This window comes from Maniola hyperantus, chromosome 26 (genome assembly GCF_902806685.2).
Source record: "Maniola hyperantus chromosome 26, iAphHyp1.2, whole genome shotgun sequence".
NCBI classification, from domain to species: Eukaryota; Metazoa; Arthropoda; class Insecta; order Lepidoptera; family Nymphalidae; genus Maniola; species Maniola hyperantus.
This window is the reverse complement of record NC_048561.1, coordinates 4,225,035-4,241,645: the sequence shown is the minus strand read 5'-3', so window position 1 is coordinate 4,241,645 and position 16,611 is coordinate 4,225,035. Positions and strand designations below refer to the sequence as shown.

The 16,611-nt window shown below is 36.4% G+C and overlaps 3 protein-coding genes across 12 annotated transcripts in view; 1 reads left to right on the top strand and 2 right to left on the bottom strand.

Moving 5' to 3' along the window:
* The window catches only part of LOC117994138 (phosphate carrier protein, mitochondrial-like), a 263,608-nt gene extending 251,123 nt beyond the window's left edge, over positions 1-12,485 (bottom strand). The window contains exon 1 of the mRNA XM_069507792.1: positions 12,482-12,485. The gene's annotated coding sequence lies outside the window, so the exon portion shown is untranslated. The remainder of the gene's footprint in view (positions 1-12,481) is intronic.
* Positions 1-15,700, bottom strand: part of LOC138404242 (uncharacterized) — a 107,499-nt gene extending 91,799 nt beyond the window's left edge. Inside the window, exon 1 of the mRNA XM_069507759.1 lies at positions 15,663-15,700. The gene's annotated coding sequence lies outside the window, so the exon portion shown is untranslated. The remainder of the gene's footprint in view (positions 1-15,662) is intronic.
* LOC117994193 (uncharacterized) lies at positions 2,480-14,337 on the top strand. 10 transcript variants are annotated; one of them, XR_011238255.1, is made up of 6 exons: positions 2,484-2,774; positions 4,051-4,796; positions 5,568-5,777; positions 6,781-6,903; positions 7,947-8,444; positions 12,155-12,171. XR_011238255.1 is itself a non-coding variant. In XM_069507767.1 (5 exons), coding segments are annotated over exons 1-5 (1,158 nt in total). In that variant the 5' UTR covers positions 2,480-2,772; the 3' UTR covers positions 13,214-13,352. The 10 variants fall into 10 exon arrangements, 6 of the variants coding, with proteins under 6 accessions (XP_069363868.1, XP_069363866.1, XP_069363864.1 ...); XR_011238254.1 differs by lacking the exon at positions 12,155-12,171 and adding an exon at positions 12,043-12,064; XM_069507767.1 differs by lacking the exons at positions 7,947-8,444; positions 12,155-12,171 and adding an exon at positions 13,137-13,352 and having other exon boundaries at positions 2,480-2,774.
* Positions 15,701-16,611: the final 911 nt, after the last annotated feature.

Genomic DNA, 16,611 nt, shown 5'->3' with positions numbered 1-16,611 from the left:
AACTAAGAAGACCACTAAAAATCTTTATTTACAGTCACTAGCATAAATTAAAATTAAACCATCTTAATTTATACTATTAAGTAGATAACTTTCTCACACTTAAGGCACGAGCAGATTTCAGAAGGTGCTAGGAATATTTTTATTTAAATTTTGATTCAAAGTTTTAACTAAGAAGACTACAAAAAACCTTTATTTACAGTCACTAGGATAAATTAAACCATCTTAATTTATACTATTTAGAATTTTTGATTTGGTTACAAAATACCACATTTTTAAGTGCCCTGGTACCCGTACCAGGCACGTACGCAATAAAATAGATCAGACACAAGAGATGACAACATGATGTAGTAGAAACAACAGTCATAAATCTTGACAACAAACAACTATTCAAACAACTAACCTCACCGACAACAGGTGAGCTAAGTAACAGATCATTTTAAGGTGCTAGTAATAAATAATTTTGAATTTGAAGTTTCAACTCAAAAGGCCTAAAAACCCTTTATTTATAGTCACTAGCATAAATTAAAATTAAATCATCTTAATTTATACAATTTAGAATTTTTGTTTTATTTGAAAAATACCATATTTTATCTGCAATGGTATATACCTAAGCAATAAATGGATCAGAACCAACAGATAACAACATTATGCAGTAACAACAACAACAACAGTATTAAATCTTGACTCTCGGGCTATTCAGACAACTAACCTCACCGACAATATGTGAGTGAAAAGTGAATATATATAGATTTTTTTTATTTAAAATTGATTTTAAGTTTTAACTGCAATGGCTTCAAAAAACCTTTATTTATAGTTACTAACTACTGTGTAGATTTTTTTTTGGTTTTAAGTTTTAACAAAACTAAAAGCTTCAAAAACTTTTATTTATGGTTAGTAGCTGCTGTGTAGATTTTTTTTATTAAAGAAATCAATTTTTGAGACTTCTAGCTTTAGTTAAAATGAGGCAGATTTATGTCAGCCATATAGCGCTGTCTCGTTTTAACTGTGCCTTAAGTCTGAGCAAACTCAAATTGCACTTTATACATCTCAGGCTAAGACTCGCTTGGACACTAAGGGTGAAATCTATAAAGCGCACTCTGCTGACTTTGCTTAGACTTAAGTCAGAGTTAAAACGAGACAGATGTATATCTCTTGCATAAATCTGTCTCATTTTAACTCAATTTTAAGTCTGAGCTAGACCAACTGTGTTTAATTTTCTTGAAAAATTTGCATCCTCTGGAATGGAATGGAGGAGACATTTTCACAGAGGATAATCAAAAAGACAGTCACTTAAAACCCATCTATTAATGACTATTACACTGCAAATACAGTGCAACTTTCTTTATGCTAAACAGACTTATAGCTTTCTAGAATATAGACAGAAAACAGGATGTCTGATTAAACATATGTATAGAAATCCAAGATCAGTAAGTACTCAAAATACTAACAACATAGACAGAAAACTTTAGCATCTCAAAAATAATGAAAAAATAGGTCTGTAAGTGGGAGCTTGAAAAAAAAATACTCAGCCTTCAGGCTTACCGATGACAGCAAGGAGCGAAACATCACACAAGCACTCCATATTATATTAATATTGAATAGAGATGCAGGCTCGTTTGGACGATTACAAACTATTAGACTACAAAAAAAATTATATTGATTCAATTGAAAATTGTAACCAGAAAATGCTTGGATGAGTTGGACACTCGGCAAAACATAAACTTCGTAGTTGTGATGGAAAGAGTGAATACCTACGGGCCTACGGCATAACTAAACACAGACTTCGTAAAAAACTGGCGGTGAAGATTCAGAACAAAGCTAGTCACATGAAATTCAGTTTATAAAGGCAGGAACTTTCATTTAATTCAGGGCCTTTGATTATTTACCTGACGAAGTATTTTTTAGGTCCATGCCTGACGATAATCAAAGTAACCGATTCCGCGGCGTCGCTCGGATATTCGACGGAAAAACAGCCACTTAAACACAAAACTGCGATAATCGTAACAAAACTAGCAAGAACATAAACTAAGGAATAAGTTCTTCCAAGAGAAAAACAAAAAGTAATAACAAACAAGAAGCTTTGCTAACCCGCCATATTGAATATTCAACACACACCGCGCGGCGCGCCGCAGCCCGCACCGCCCCGCATGACAAGTGACAAGGACAACGACACCTCGTTTTTCTTGTGTTGGTACTTCCCATCTACTTTTTTTTTTAAACTGGTTTTACGGCTCTGGGTTCTAGTCTTTTTTGAGCCTTCCGGTCGTAGATAGAATAATAGGTAGATTTAAGTACGATCAACAATATTTGTATTAAACGTTTTTTATATGGAAACAAGTAAATAACTAATAAGAAATACAATTACGCCACGAATTCTCAAAGTTTGTTTTGCAACTAAAGTTGCATTCCTTGTATGTATTCTTGAAAAAAACCGGTTACACGATAAGGGGCAAAAAATAGGTTAGCTACGTCTCTGTTTATCACATTAGTAACTTTATCTGTGCTATCTTTTTAGTGTGAATGAGAAAGCAAACGTTCCTGTATCTAGCTTTATTACTCTATCTACGTACGCATATTGTACTCTGTGGCTGGCACGGCCGGCCGGCGCGGCGGGCGTGGCATAGCAAATGGGAAATGGCAGCAGCAGAAAACAGAAAAAGTTGGAAATAACGGATTTGCTTTGCGCGTGAATATTTGTTGAATTTGTATTCAGTTTTTTTACTAATAATATAAATGACTGAAAGTTTCGTGAAATACATTGTTAAGTGAACCATGTAAGTACATTTTTTACCTACAAGGAAACTATTGGGAGACAATAAAATTGTTACATAGATGATTGCTTAGGTTAGGTTAAAATGTTTTAAGCTGCCGTCCACTAGGCTAACTTAACCGAGTCGAATCTTAATAATTTGCCACCTATTTATTACTATAAAACTGCATCCATCAACGACACCGCGTGCGCCAAGTTGTAACACCAGTAGATGCACTATGCGTTTCGGCTCGATTCAGATTCCAGCACGTCTCTCACTATAACTAATCCTCCGCTTTCTGTCCGTCCGTCTGCTTGTCAGTGGGATGTATCTCATGAACCATAATATGTAGAGGTAAAATTTTCAGTGTGTATTTCTATTGCACACTCAACAAATAATAACAAAATGGCCGCTACGCATATTAAAAAATCATAAAAAAGTACAAACATAGATTAAACTAAATTATTTATTCAACCAAGGAAATGTACCACAGTATAAAATTCCTTAAATCTAGTAGGTACACCAAAAAGGTAACAATAAATGTTTAAGCCTGATGGATTGCTTTGGCGTCCTATAGTCTCGACGAATTTAAACTGAGTCGTCGAGTTAGTTCTCGCACTTACAGGTCGTATACACCATAGAGCAGAAACAAAGAGGAGTTGGCCTAAGCAACTGTGCACTGTGATTTTCAACTAGGTCCTGACGTCATCACTGTGGGCGGGGCCTTAGTTAGTATGCTGTCTGCGTTCGTCAGGTTCACATATATTGAGACTCGTATTATCGGTGTGTTTTCGCGTTTTTAAGAACAAAAGGATGAAGTGTTGTGTTTTATCGTGTCAAAGTTATTCAGACAGACGTTCTGATGCTATGAATGGTATCACATTTCATTTGTAAGTAATTTTATACGTAATTTCTACACTTATTGACATCTAGTGTGAGATAGCTGAACTATGTAGTGACATCAATATATCGATGTTAGGTCGCTAAGCGAGTAGTTTTGCTACTAACCCGCAGATGGAAAATTGAGAAGTGGGCGGCGTTCCACAACCCCTCACCCCGCAAAATGTCACTCGATATTTCATAGGGAAATCTTAATACAACATCTCCTCTTTGTTTCTGCTCTATGGTATACACTTACAGGTAAGTGCGAGCGAAACAGACAGATAACTCTACAACTGAGTTAAAAATGCGTCGAGACTATAGGCCGCCCAAGCACTCCATCAGGTTACTTAGGTTAAGGTAAAAAAGTCCAGTGCAAGTCTGACTCGCACTTGACCGTTTTTTTTACAATTTTAACCAGGTGCCAAAAAATCAAAATGGGAAATATGGTCTACAGAGAAGGTCAGAAAGTACGAAAAGACAGTTTTAATGTTAAACAACTCAGAAAAGCTATCAGACTATCAGAGAATCCTACATTTCAAAGGAATTTCCGAAAATTCTCCAAGTTATTTACGAAGAAACGATTGAAGGAGATTTATGACAAAAGGAAGAGATTTACAGACAGAGAAAAGCTCATAGCTTTGAGTTTATACAAAAAGGGACCACATGCATATAGATTGTTAGCCAAAATGTATGTATTGCCATCCCAACGTGAACTACAAAAATTGACTTCAAGCTTATATAAGGAAGATGAACTACGAATAAATGAAAGAATGTATATGCAGTTACAGTCAAGGGCGACCAGAATGAAAGGAATGGAAAAAATGTGCGTGCTGTTATTCGACGAAGTAAATATTGGTCCAAGTTTAAAAAAAAAACTAAAAAAAACTGTTGTAACCAATGATGGAAGCAGCCACAAATGTCGAATAGCAGATCATGCAATAATTTTCATGATAAGACTGATTTTCAAAAAGAAAAATCAACCAATCGCATATAAGTTTTCTTTTGGAAGATATTCTAGAAATAAATTGAAAATATTGATTGAGAATATAATATCAGATTTGCAGCTTTGTGGTTTTAGAGTAATGGCTACTGTTTGTGATCATGACGCTAGAAATGTTGCAGCTATTAATAAATTAATTGAAGAGACAAAAGAAAAATATTTAGGTAAGTCATGGATTTAAAAGAATATTAGCTGTGTCAAATGACTAATATTCCCCTTTCTTCTCCAACTAAGCATCAAGCTTGTGCTAGGAGTAGGTACGACAATAGTGCAATAGGTGGGGTTTGAACCATTAACCTTTCGGTTTTCAGTCCACTCCTTTACCTGTTGAGCTATTGAGGCTCTAAACTTTAACTAGCTTATGCCCGCGACTTCGTTAATTTTAAACCCCTATTTTTTATGGTTGAATTTTTAAAAATCCTTTCTTAGCGGATGTCTACGTCATAATAGCTATCTGCATGGCAAATTTTAGCCAAATCCATCCAGTAGTTTGAGCTGTGCGTTGATAGATCAGACAGTCAGTCAATCAGTCAGTCAGCTTTTCCTTTTTATATATTTAGATATTGGATTATATTTTATACATAGATTTCTATTCTATAATATGAGTAATTTGGTTCTAGTGCATTAGTAATAACTGATTCAAATTACTTCCATAAATCTGTACTTACTATAATATATCAAAGGGAAAGGTGTCAGACTGACTGACTGATCTATCAACGCACAGCTCAAACTACTGGAAGGATCGGGCTGAAATTTGGCATGCAGATAGCTATTATCACTACAGATTATTTTATCCCAATGCCACCATGATCCAAACAAAGGTTCCTCCCAGTGTTGAGTACAATATGCTGAGAAACTTTCAGCTTTTATAAAAAAACTAAGGTCTGGCACGCGTTGGCTCTTAGTCCAATTAAATATGTATTATTTATCAATAGGTATGAATAAGAAGTATACGCAACAAACATTTGAAGTGAACTCAAAAGAGATAGTACCACTGTTTGACGCACCACACTTGATGAAAGGCATCAGAAACGACCTGATAACCAAAGACCTTAAATGTACACTGGATGGTAAAGAACGAGTTGCTAAATGGAATCATTTTGTGCAGTATGAAAAAGTCTGTCAATCTGTGTTTGGCTCAAAGGGTAGGTACGTACTGTAGCTATCTATCCAAGTATTATCATCATGATCAACTAGTTCAGTGTTACCCAAACATTGTTCTGCCATGGCCCGGTAATTTTCACATTGCCCCTTCGTGACACTTTCAGACCCAAGCTGGTTCCATTAGGTAAAATAAAACACATTTATCTTTTCTATATATAATTTTTTTTTTTTTCTACCATAAAGCACCATTATAAAATGGTAGCTTTATTGCTACTACCATCTAGCCTATGGGCTAATAAGTAATATTATTCTAGCTTAAATAAATATATAATACCATCTAGCCTATGGGCTAATATGTAATATTATTCTAGCTTAAATAAAAAAATATATAAAAATGAATCGCAAAATGTGTTGCTGATTGCAAATATCGAGAACAGCTGAACCGATTTTGCTAATACTTTTTTCATAATAGGTATTCCTTGAAGTACGGGGATGGTTCTTACGGAGAATTAAAAAAATTAATTAACACTAGCTTATGCTCGCGACTTCGTCCGCGTGGACTACACAAATTTCAAATTCCTATTCCACCCTCTTAGGGGTTGAATTTTCAAAAATCCCATCTTAGCGGACGCCTACGTCATAATAGCTATCTGCATGCCAAATTTCAGCCCGATCCGACCAGTAGTTTGAGCTGTGCGTTGATAGATCAGTCAGTCAGTCAGTCACCTTTTCATTTTATATACTTACTAGCTTATGCTCGCGACTTCGTCCGCGTGGACTACACAAAATTCAAACCCTTATTTTACCCCCTTAGGGGCGGAATTTTCAAAAATCCTTTCTTAGCGGATGCCTATATCATAATAGCTATCTGCATGCCAAATTTCAGCCCGATCCGTCCAGTAGTTTGAGTTGTGCGTTGATAGATCAGTCAGTCAGTCAGTCAGTCACCTTTTCCTTTTATATATTTAGATTTAGATTATGGTAACAAACAGTAATAATTACATGAGTCGTTCATACATAATATGCTAAAAAACTTTGTTACAGGGATGCATACAATTTCAAAACATCACGTTGATCCAAAGAAAATTGACATAATTGATCCATTCTATGCAATAGAACTTTTTTGTGACAAAAATGGCAGATTTATGGCTAACATGGCAGGCCAATGTAAGTTTTCAAATTATATTTAACTATCCGCAATCATCAGTACCCTTATTATAAATGCGAAAGTGTGTTTGTTTGTTGGTTTGTCCTTCAATCACGTCGCAACTGTGCAACGGATTGACGTGATTATTTGCATGGGTATAGATAAAGACCTGGAGAGTGACATAGGCTACTTTTTATCCCGGAAAATCTAAGAGTTCCCACGGGATTTTTAAAAAAACCTAATTCCACGCGGATGAAGTCCCGGGCATCAGCTAGTTACTAATAATTTTAGATGGGAAAGTGTTTCTGTCTGTCTGCTAGCTTTTCACATCATCTGTTTAATTTAACCAATTGCCATAAAAACATTAATGCCATAAAAGCATTAAAACTGCCACATCCCTTCCAGGTTAGCCCGCTATCATCTTAGACTGCATCGTCACTTACCATCAGGTGAGATTGCAGTCAAGGGCTAACTTGTATCTGAATAAAAAAAAATTTTTTTTGATGCTACGCGGCAGAAAGAAATGTACATCGGCCTCTAGAATGACATTTCGGCTTTGTAGAGCTTTGTCCCTGTCACTCATACTATATGACGTTTTGTCGGTCTCAACGACAGAGACAATGCTTCTGCTATATACTTCAAAAGGTCGATGTACATTACTTTCTGCCCCGTACTGTATATAAATTATATAGCCTTTGTTAAATACTTCTGGATAAAGGAGCTTTCTAATGGCGAAAGAATTATTAAAATCGGATCAGTAATTTCAGAGTTTATTAAACAAATCTTTCCTGTTTACAATATTAGTATAGAGTTAATGCTAATAGCAATCAGGGGTTTTAGGGTGCCACTTTGGGTACGGAACTATAAAAACGAGACCCTATTAGTATACTAAGCCTCAACTGTCTGTCCGTCCGTTCGTCCATCCATCTGTCTGTCAGTGGGCTGTATCTCGTGAATATGTATTTCTATTGCTGCTATAACAACAAAGTGTTATTTCTTGTACAATGGTACGGAACCCTTGTACGAGTTCGACTCGCATTCGACGGTTTATTTTTATTTTTAGCTCTTAGAAGCTGTCCAAACTCGATTCCCGAAGAGGCAGTCGACACCGCATTCGTAACACTATTCCTTGACAAGCTGTACAAATCCATGAGTGGAAGTTACGAGTATAAAGACAGACATGAAGACGAACCGCTTTTAGCCCTTGTCAATACCAAAAAACATCTTCACCAAAAAGTATGGCAAGATTCCATACTTGCATTTAAAAGTATGAAATTTTTAACTAAAGATGGAAAAGAAGTCTCTACGAACAGTATACAGTGTTGGATTCTTACATTAGAAAATATAAAATACTTGTCCAGAAATCTGTTTGTCAAACACAATGTAACAAAATTTTGGATGATAAGATTCAATATGGAACCGTTAATGGATTTCATCAAACGCATACAGAAATATGGATGCAGGAATATAACTACTTATGAAACCAAATGATCTCTTTTGACACGTAGTAAAGTTTATTGTTGAGGGTTGTCACCTCTTCTATCAGTCGCATAATGGTGTGGTAAGAAAAATAAAATATTATTTTCTTGACAATACTTGCATTTAAAAGTATGATATTTTTATTATTTTAAACTAAAGATGGAAAAAAGTCTGTAGGTACGAACAATACACAGTATTGGATTCTTACATTACAAAATATAAAATATTTGTCCAGGAACCTGTTTGTCAAACACAATGTAACAAAATTTTGGATGATAAGATTCAATATGGAACCGTTAATGGATTTCATCAAACGCATACAGAAATATGGATGCAGGAATATAACTACTTATGAAACGAAATGATCTCACTTTACACGTAAAATTTATTGTTGAGAGTTGTCGCCTGAGAGAAATAAAATATTATTTTCTTGACAAATACTTGCATTTAAAAGTATGATATTTTTATTATTTTTAACTAAAGATGAAAAAAAAGTCTGAACGAACAGTACAGTGTTGGATTCTTACATTAGAAAATATAAAATACTTGTCCAGGAACCTGTTTGTCAAACACAATGTAACAAAATTTTGGATGATAAGATTCAATATAGATCCGTTAGTTGATTTTATCAAACGGATACAGAAATATGGATGCAGGATGAACAGGCTTGAATTTTTGTAATTAGTCCAAAATAGTAAATAAATTTTCTGTTTGTTCATAATCTAGGGCAATCAAGTAATTTATGACGGTTTTTTTTAACCATGGCTTTAGTTTTATTAAACATACTTAAAGATTTATTTAATTTGTTGTAGATATAGGGTCCTATAAAAATTGCTTGGCGTCGTGTAGATGTTAATTTTATTTTAGAAATTGTACTTACTCGCCAAGTTCTCCTAAGACCTTCTAGTTTTTGTGCTATTTCCTTATAGTTTAGTTTGCTGTGCTGCTTTACAACTATATTGCATATGAAAAGTTGGCGAACGGTTGGTAATTCGCAATCTCGATACAGCTGTACTGTAACGATAAGGTTTAAAATAGGAGACCTTTAATAAAGCACGCTGTGCTCTCTCGATTTTTAACATAATTGTTTTTCCCGCTCCTCCCCAAACTGAGATACAATAAGCTAGTACAGATTGCACTAAGGCAAACTATATTTGTTTTATCAAAGGTTTGTCTGCATTTCTGCGAAGATTTTTGAATATGAATATTAGTTTTCTAATACGTGATGTTAGACTGCTTACATAATTTTCCCATTTTAGATGTTGATCTAGATTGGACTCCGAGGTACTTTATTTCATCAGTTTGATTTATTAGAGGACAATTGCATAAATTGTCATTGCCAGACATATTTGTGGTTGAGCATGAGTAGATTTTTAATTGCATTTGTCCTTGTTTCAAAGGTGGGAATATGAAGATGTCATGAATTTAGTTTTTTGGATGTTTAGTGTCAAAAGGTTATTTTTGAACCTGCATTAGGCTAGCTTCAGAATCTGCTTTGAGTCCCGACCATGAACTTCCAGTAAACAGTATGGCTGTATCATCGGTAAATGTAAATATTTTGGCATTTTGGATGTTCATATTGCAAAGATCATTAGTGTATATCAAAAATAAGGTGGGGTCTAATACACTACCTTGCTGTACTCCAAAGGTTACTTGTTCTTCATTGCTGATATAGTCGAGTATTTTGACTGATTGTGTTCGATTTGACAAGTAACTTTTAAAAAGTTTGAGCGGTAGGCCTCTAATACCACACGATTCTAATTTAGCCAGGAGAATAGGGATAGACACCGTGTCAAAAGCTTTTGCTAGGTCTAAGAAAACTCCCAGACATTTTTGACCCTTGTCCAAGTTGGTTGCTATGTCGTCAATAAGTGCTGCTACCGTATCTTCAGTTGATTTCTTTGCACGAAATCCAAATTGATTCGGGTCGAGTATATGGTTTCGTTCTAAATGGGACGCTAAGCGTGCATTTATCACTTTTTCTATAATTTTGGATAAAGCTGGTAGAAGCGATATTGGACGATAGTTAGCAATTTGATCTCTATCCCCACTCTTATAAATCGGACAAATAATAGATTTTTTTAGAGACAAGAAAAGTTCCGGTTGTTATGGATAGATTACAAATATGAGCGATAGGCTGACTGAGACTGGTTCTAGCCGTCTTTATGACTTTTATTGGAATGTCGTCACACCCTGCTGCTACATTCTCATCAAGGGATATTATTGTTTTGTGAATTTCATATTCGTCAGTAAGTGTGAGAGCTAGAGAGTGGTAGGTTTAAATCTGAGTTGGTATGTTTTTTGTCTGTAAATTATGGTCAAGGCTATTTTTTTACTAGTCACTAGCTAATTTTAGTCCAACTTGTGAAAAATATAGGTTGACATTATTTACAGAATCCTGTGGGAGATTTTTTAAGGCAAGAAGTGACGCGGATTGTTCTTTTGTACTAGTAAATTGGCAAACGTCTTTAATAGTAATCCACGTATGCCTAAGATTGTTGTGATATTTGTTTAGAAGTCCTCTATAGTATTCACGTTTTAATGTTCTAAGTAAATTATTACAAGTACTCCTATAGTTTCTGTGTCTTTTGCAATTCCTCATCATTTGGATATTTTCTTACTTTGTTATGGAGTTTGTTACGTTTATTTATACATTTAATAATTCCATATGAAATCCATGGTTTCAAGTTTCTTTGCTTTCGAGACTTAGTAATATAGGTTGTGAATTCATTCATTGTGTTTTTGATAATATTTGAACTGAACTAGTACGGAACCCTTGTGGCGCGAGTCTGACTCGCACTTGGCCGGTTTTTTTGGGGAATTTGATATAGTAAAAAACAATAATTAACACATAAAAAACTCTCCTTTGTGCCAACCCTAACAATGACTCCGATCCGCTTACTCTACAAATTATAATCTACACGCGACACTTGCTTACATTGTTCATTACTTCTCCTATTACATCACACATTCGATGATGTCACTACGACCTGGGCCGGTGGCGGCGGGGTTGCCGTGGCGAGACCACGCTCAATTAACGCTATGCCCGCGCCATCCAACCGTCGTTAAACCCAACGCTTTGAATGTTGGTTACATTTACACACTGTCCAATATACTAACACGAGCAGTGACAAAACGAAGATCGCCGTCATCATGCTACCGTACATTTTCACACTAGTTTCGAGCCCGATGTCTCCTTGGGATGCGTTCTGCGCTATTATGACCTGTTCTTCAACCGTATTAGTTTTGCTTTGCTGTTTTCCCATGGTGGAGCACTGGTAGTCGAACGCGGAATGAGCAAAATTTATCTCCCAATAGTGTGCTCTAGTTATGTCTTCTAATGAAAAAAATAATATTTGCGGATCGGGGCCATTTCACAATACTTATCTTGCAATACTTATTTCAAAATACTTAATTACTATTCTAATTAACCTACTTTAAACCTAACAGGCATTCTGCTTATTCGGCCACTCCGCGTTGTTCGCGGCGCCAACATGTCGCAGTTGGCACATTCTTATTCTGAACAACTACCTTTTTTATTTTTTTTTGTTTATTAGAAAGTAATCTGTAATCATAAACCTATACGTACAAAATTAAATTATCTACCCAAAAAAAAATTACAACACCTACACATTCTACCTATTTGCCCATTACGAGAGATAAATTGCACTTACTTTAAGGGCCATACCTCACCGAGATGCCATGGCGACGTGGCCAGCGACGTTGCCATGGCTACGTCTGGAGTCGCCCAATCGCGTCGCCAATACATCAGTTCTGTCTCGACACAGTCAGGAATGGACGTGGAAATTACTGCACTGTTATTATATTATTACCAGCGTCGCAAAAAGGTGAAACGAAAGAAGAAAAAAATATGGGTACATCCGTTTGTATCAAACCGAAGCCAAAGCGGTGTTTTTCTCAAACTCTATGAAGATTTAAGAAAATACCCTGAAAAAATGTTCAATTATCTGAGGATGTCACTAACATCATTTGATGAATTATTGAGTTTATGTTGGAATGATTTAACTAAACAAGATACAATATTAAGAAAATCTATAAGTCCTGAAGAAAAACTATTTGTGACATTGAGGTAAGCATATATTTATAATTTAATCATACATGTCTAAAATGGTTGATTCGTCGGAGTAATTTGACAAATTCGACAAGGGTAAGGTGTGTGACATTTCAGAACCTCCGGAACGAGTAGAAAATCCAGGATGGTAGCTTGAAGGAGACTGTTGCATTTGTTGGGATTGCGACCATGAGCTTTGGGGGTAATATACAGGCTTAGTTGCGTTGTCGAGTATAGACATTATCTTCATTTTCGTATCCATTTTTCTTTCTGGAGGTACTTTTTTTAATGTACCTACCAAAGACAACATAAATAATCTGTCTTCGTCATCATTTTTTTCGTCAATTTTTTCTCTCGTCTCGATGCTTCTCTGTAGAGTTTCAAGGAATTTATCATCTTCGGGACACGTAGTGGCCTTTATCTTTTTTTTACGTTGTACCATCTGTGTATCTGGTTCAGAGTTCTCCGTAGGTTCTTCATCAGCAACGTGTTCGTGTTCAGGTTCCTTTACAGCTACAACATTTTTTAAGAATTGCAGCTGTTTAAAGAAGATGTATTCACTTTTACGTGATCCACCGCCAGATCCAGACTTAACATTTTTTTGGCGGCCAATTTCCCTTGTGAAGCAGCCGCGGATACTCTTCCACTTTCTTTGTAATGCAACAGCTGAAAGTAAATTTTAAGTTAGATTTTTTTTTGCAGGTATCTTGCAACAGGTTGTACATTTATGGAACTATATTACAACTACAGACTCGGTTATACAACAATATGTACAATAGTTAGAGAAGTGTGTGACGCTATATGCAAACATCAAGGACAATTTATAATATTACCTACAACAGGAGATGATTGGGAAAGCATTGCAAGAGGATTTAAAAAAAACACCAATTTCCCGCATTGCATTGGTGCCATTGACGGAAAACACATCAGAATAATCCAGCCAGTAAATTCCGGATCACTATACTACAACTATAAACATTACTTTTCAATTGTTTTACTCGCAATATGTGATGCTAATTATAATTTCACGTATATAGATGTTGGAGCGTATGGAAAAAGCAGCGATTCGGGAATTTTTAAGGAAAGCTCTTTTTACACTAACCTCATGAGCAATTCTTTAAGTATCCCTGAGGCCAAACCACTGATAGAAAATGGTGAGAATATTCCATATACAATTGTAGGAGATGAAGCTTTCGGACTACATGAAAACCTCATGAGACCTTACGGAGGACACAATCTCAGTTACAAACAAAGAATTTTTAACTATCGTTTATCTAGAGCACGCCGTTATATCGAGTGCACATTTGGTATATTATCCAATAAGTGGAGGATATTCCACAGGCCACTGAATGTTAATATAGATTTAGCAAAGAAGATTGTTAAGACATGTTGTATTTTGCATAATTTTGTACGTTCTAGAGATGGCTATTCATATGACGATACTTTGGTAGTAACGGGGTTCGAACCTGCTACAGATCAGAATCGTAATAGAGGAGGGAGAACAGCTTTAACAGTTCGAGACAAACTTGCAGACTATTTTGTTAATCATAACCCACTACCATGGCAAGATAGAAATGTATAAGTTTACAAATATTAATAAAACATTGCACTTACATAGTTCCTTTTTTTCTGCATTTGTCATGTCTTCTTTTTCTTTAAAAATGTTCACCATTTCATCCCAACATTTAATTTTCAAGTTGCGGTCAGAGTACTCTTTCAATCAGTTGTTCCATAAACACGGCCGATTTTCAATTTCTATGATAAATCTCTCAGTATCGAACGACATTTTGCTCTCAGTACGACGTGCGTTCAACGCGGCGACTGGTTGGCGACTGAGTGAGTGACGGAGCATACAAACACTTGCAAACAACTGGCGGCGTTGCCAGGTAGCCAGCGTCGCCAGTCGCCGCATGCGGAGCGGTCGACTCTGGCTACTCTGGCTACTTGGCAACGCCGCCAGTCGGTCGCCAAGTGAATTAGCCGTCATACATCTCAGTATGAACTAGTTGGCAACGTCGCTGGCCACGTCGCCATGGCATCTCGGTGAGGTATGGCCCTAACTGTTAGCGACGCATTTTATTAATCAATTTCGTGACCGCCGTGTAGTCGCCGTCGTCGTCATGGGTGATTTCGCTCATCAGGTCCGGAGGTCTGGAGTCTGCGCCTCTTCTTTGTTCTTGGTGGGCCGGGAAAACCCTGGACTCCTCGAACTGGGCCGGGAATACCCTGGACACCTCCTAGTTGTGGCCGGGATAACCCTGGGTGCACGATGATGCTGGGCCGATCAATGAAGCTTGAGATGTCTTCTGTTCATTAGGGATTCATTTTTGGGCTTATTTCTTGATATTAGTGTTTCTTGATTTTTAATACAGGACGTGGAATTATTTTCTTCTTTTTGTTCTAGTTGAGTCTTGAATCTTGATATTCTTTTGAAAATTGTGTAGTCTTCTTCTTGATCGGTGCCCAGCCGGTGCACGCACTTAGATTAGGCATGCACCGACTGGCAAGGGTCGCCATGAGATATGTTGTGGCCGTAGGTAATAATTAAATGCGGCAACGGTGAAAGATGTTTATTCAGAGCCGGCTTATGGTCTACTCCAGCTTATGGACTAACAATACCAATAAAGAAATCTTACATACTATTGTTTTAATCTTATTGCTTAACTACCTAACCTACATAATTTTGCATCACCTCTCTTTCAATCCGATGTGCAGGCAACCTACTTCGATATATTGAGAAGTTGCATTTTTATGTTACAGCTAATATGAACATGCTACGTTTAAACTGACAATTCGTACATATTACAATAGTGAATAACACCACGCTGAGACCACCAAACAATTACCATTACCTTTTTATTGGTAAGCTTTGCTTTAGGACACTGTTGCGGCGTGTGACCTGGGGTCAGCCATTGCATTTTCCGCTTACGATTATCGTAAAGAATCCATTTTTCATTTCTGTATCGATTCAACAAGGTAACGCAAGTTTCAACACGAGTTTCTTTCTGCAGATCAGTCAAATCATGAGGCACCCATTTTTCATATTTTTTTATTTTATTGATTTGACGCAAATGAGTCAATATTGTTGGTAAGGTAACGTTAAACCATGCCGCTAATTCCTGGGTAGTTTGGCTCGGATCGGCTTCCACCATCTCTTTCAAATCATTGTTATTCACCTGTGTGGCGGTCTTTCACGTGGTTCGTTCTTCAAATCGAAGTTTCCATCACGAAAGCGTTTAAACCAAAATCGCACAGTGCGTTCATTAGCAGTCCCCTCTCCAAACGCGACATTAATATTGCGAGCTGCTTCTGCCGCGTTAGTTCTGCGTCGGAATTCGTATTCAAAAATCACACGAATTTTCGAAGTATCCATCTTTATTGTCTAAGCTGAATAAAAAAAACAACTGAAAGTTGATAATCGAATGTTGCACATTTTTTAAAAGAAGAACTACATAGGTACCGTATGAAAAAAGTTTCACTCAAAAATCTCAAACCATGAAGGTTCTATGTCAATTCGAAGTACCTATTACAATAAAACGGCAATTTCATACTTTAACCCCTATAATAACTCATTTTTGACCAAAGTGTGGATTGAGTCCTTATTGCTAAACTACGTCCAATTCATAATGCGGAGATGGTCTTGAGTCAAAGGATTCTTCTTTAGTTAAAACTATAACTTGGATGGCTATGTCTTCTTCTATTCTGGGTGGTTTGAAGTGTAACTCTGTAAGCTTCGTATATCGGCATAGATCACCTTTGCTGGTCTTCGGGCATTCAGCCTCTGTACCTGTACTCGTTCAAGCTTATTGCAAGGAATGGATAATAAGAGATAAGGATATCATGATGCGTATGTGGTAATGGGAAAATAATACATATTATACTTCTAACAGAATTTTTTTAAACTATGAATATTTCATTTCTTACACAATACTAATCTAACTATAATATCCTAACTCTATCAAGTTGGATCTCCTGCATAGTATAAACATACCAGAAGTGAATTTAAATATTAATCACGACGCGCACAGGCTTATCGAGAATTTTACCTTTTACATAACTACAATATTAACTTGATTAGGGCCCAATTGCTATTGCGACCACTCAATCAAAAATGGCGACCTAAACACAAAAAGCATTTAATAGTCGGTCGAGTCTTGCGTCGAAGCGAGACTAATCC

Excerpts from the sequence above, each read along its gene's own strand:
- LOC117994193 (XM_069507763.1), top strand. Across the intron at positions 5,778-6,780 it reads ATCTGTGTTTGGCTCAAAGG|GGATGCATACAATTTCAAAA; the intron begins GTAGGTACGTAC and ends ACTTTGTTACAG. Across the intron at positions 6,904-7,946 it reads GGCTAACATGGCAGGCCAAT|CTCTTAGAAGCTGTCCAAAC; the intron begins GTAAGTTTTCAA and ends TTTTATTTTTAG.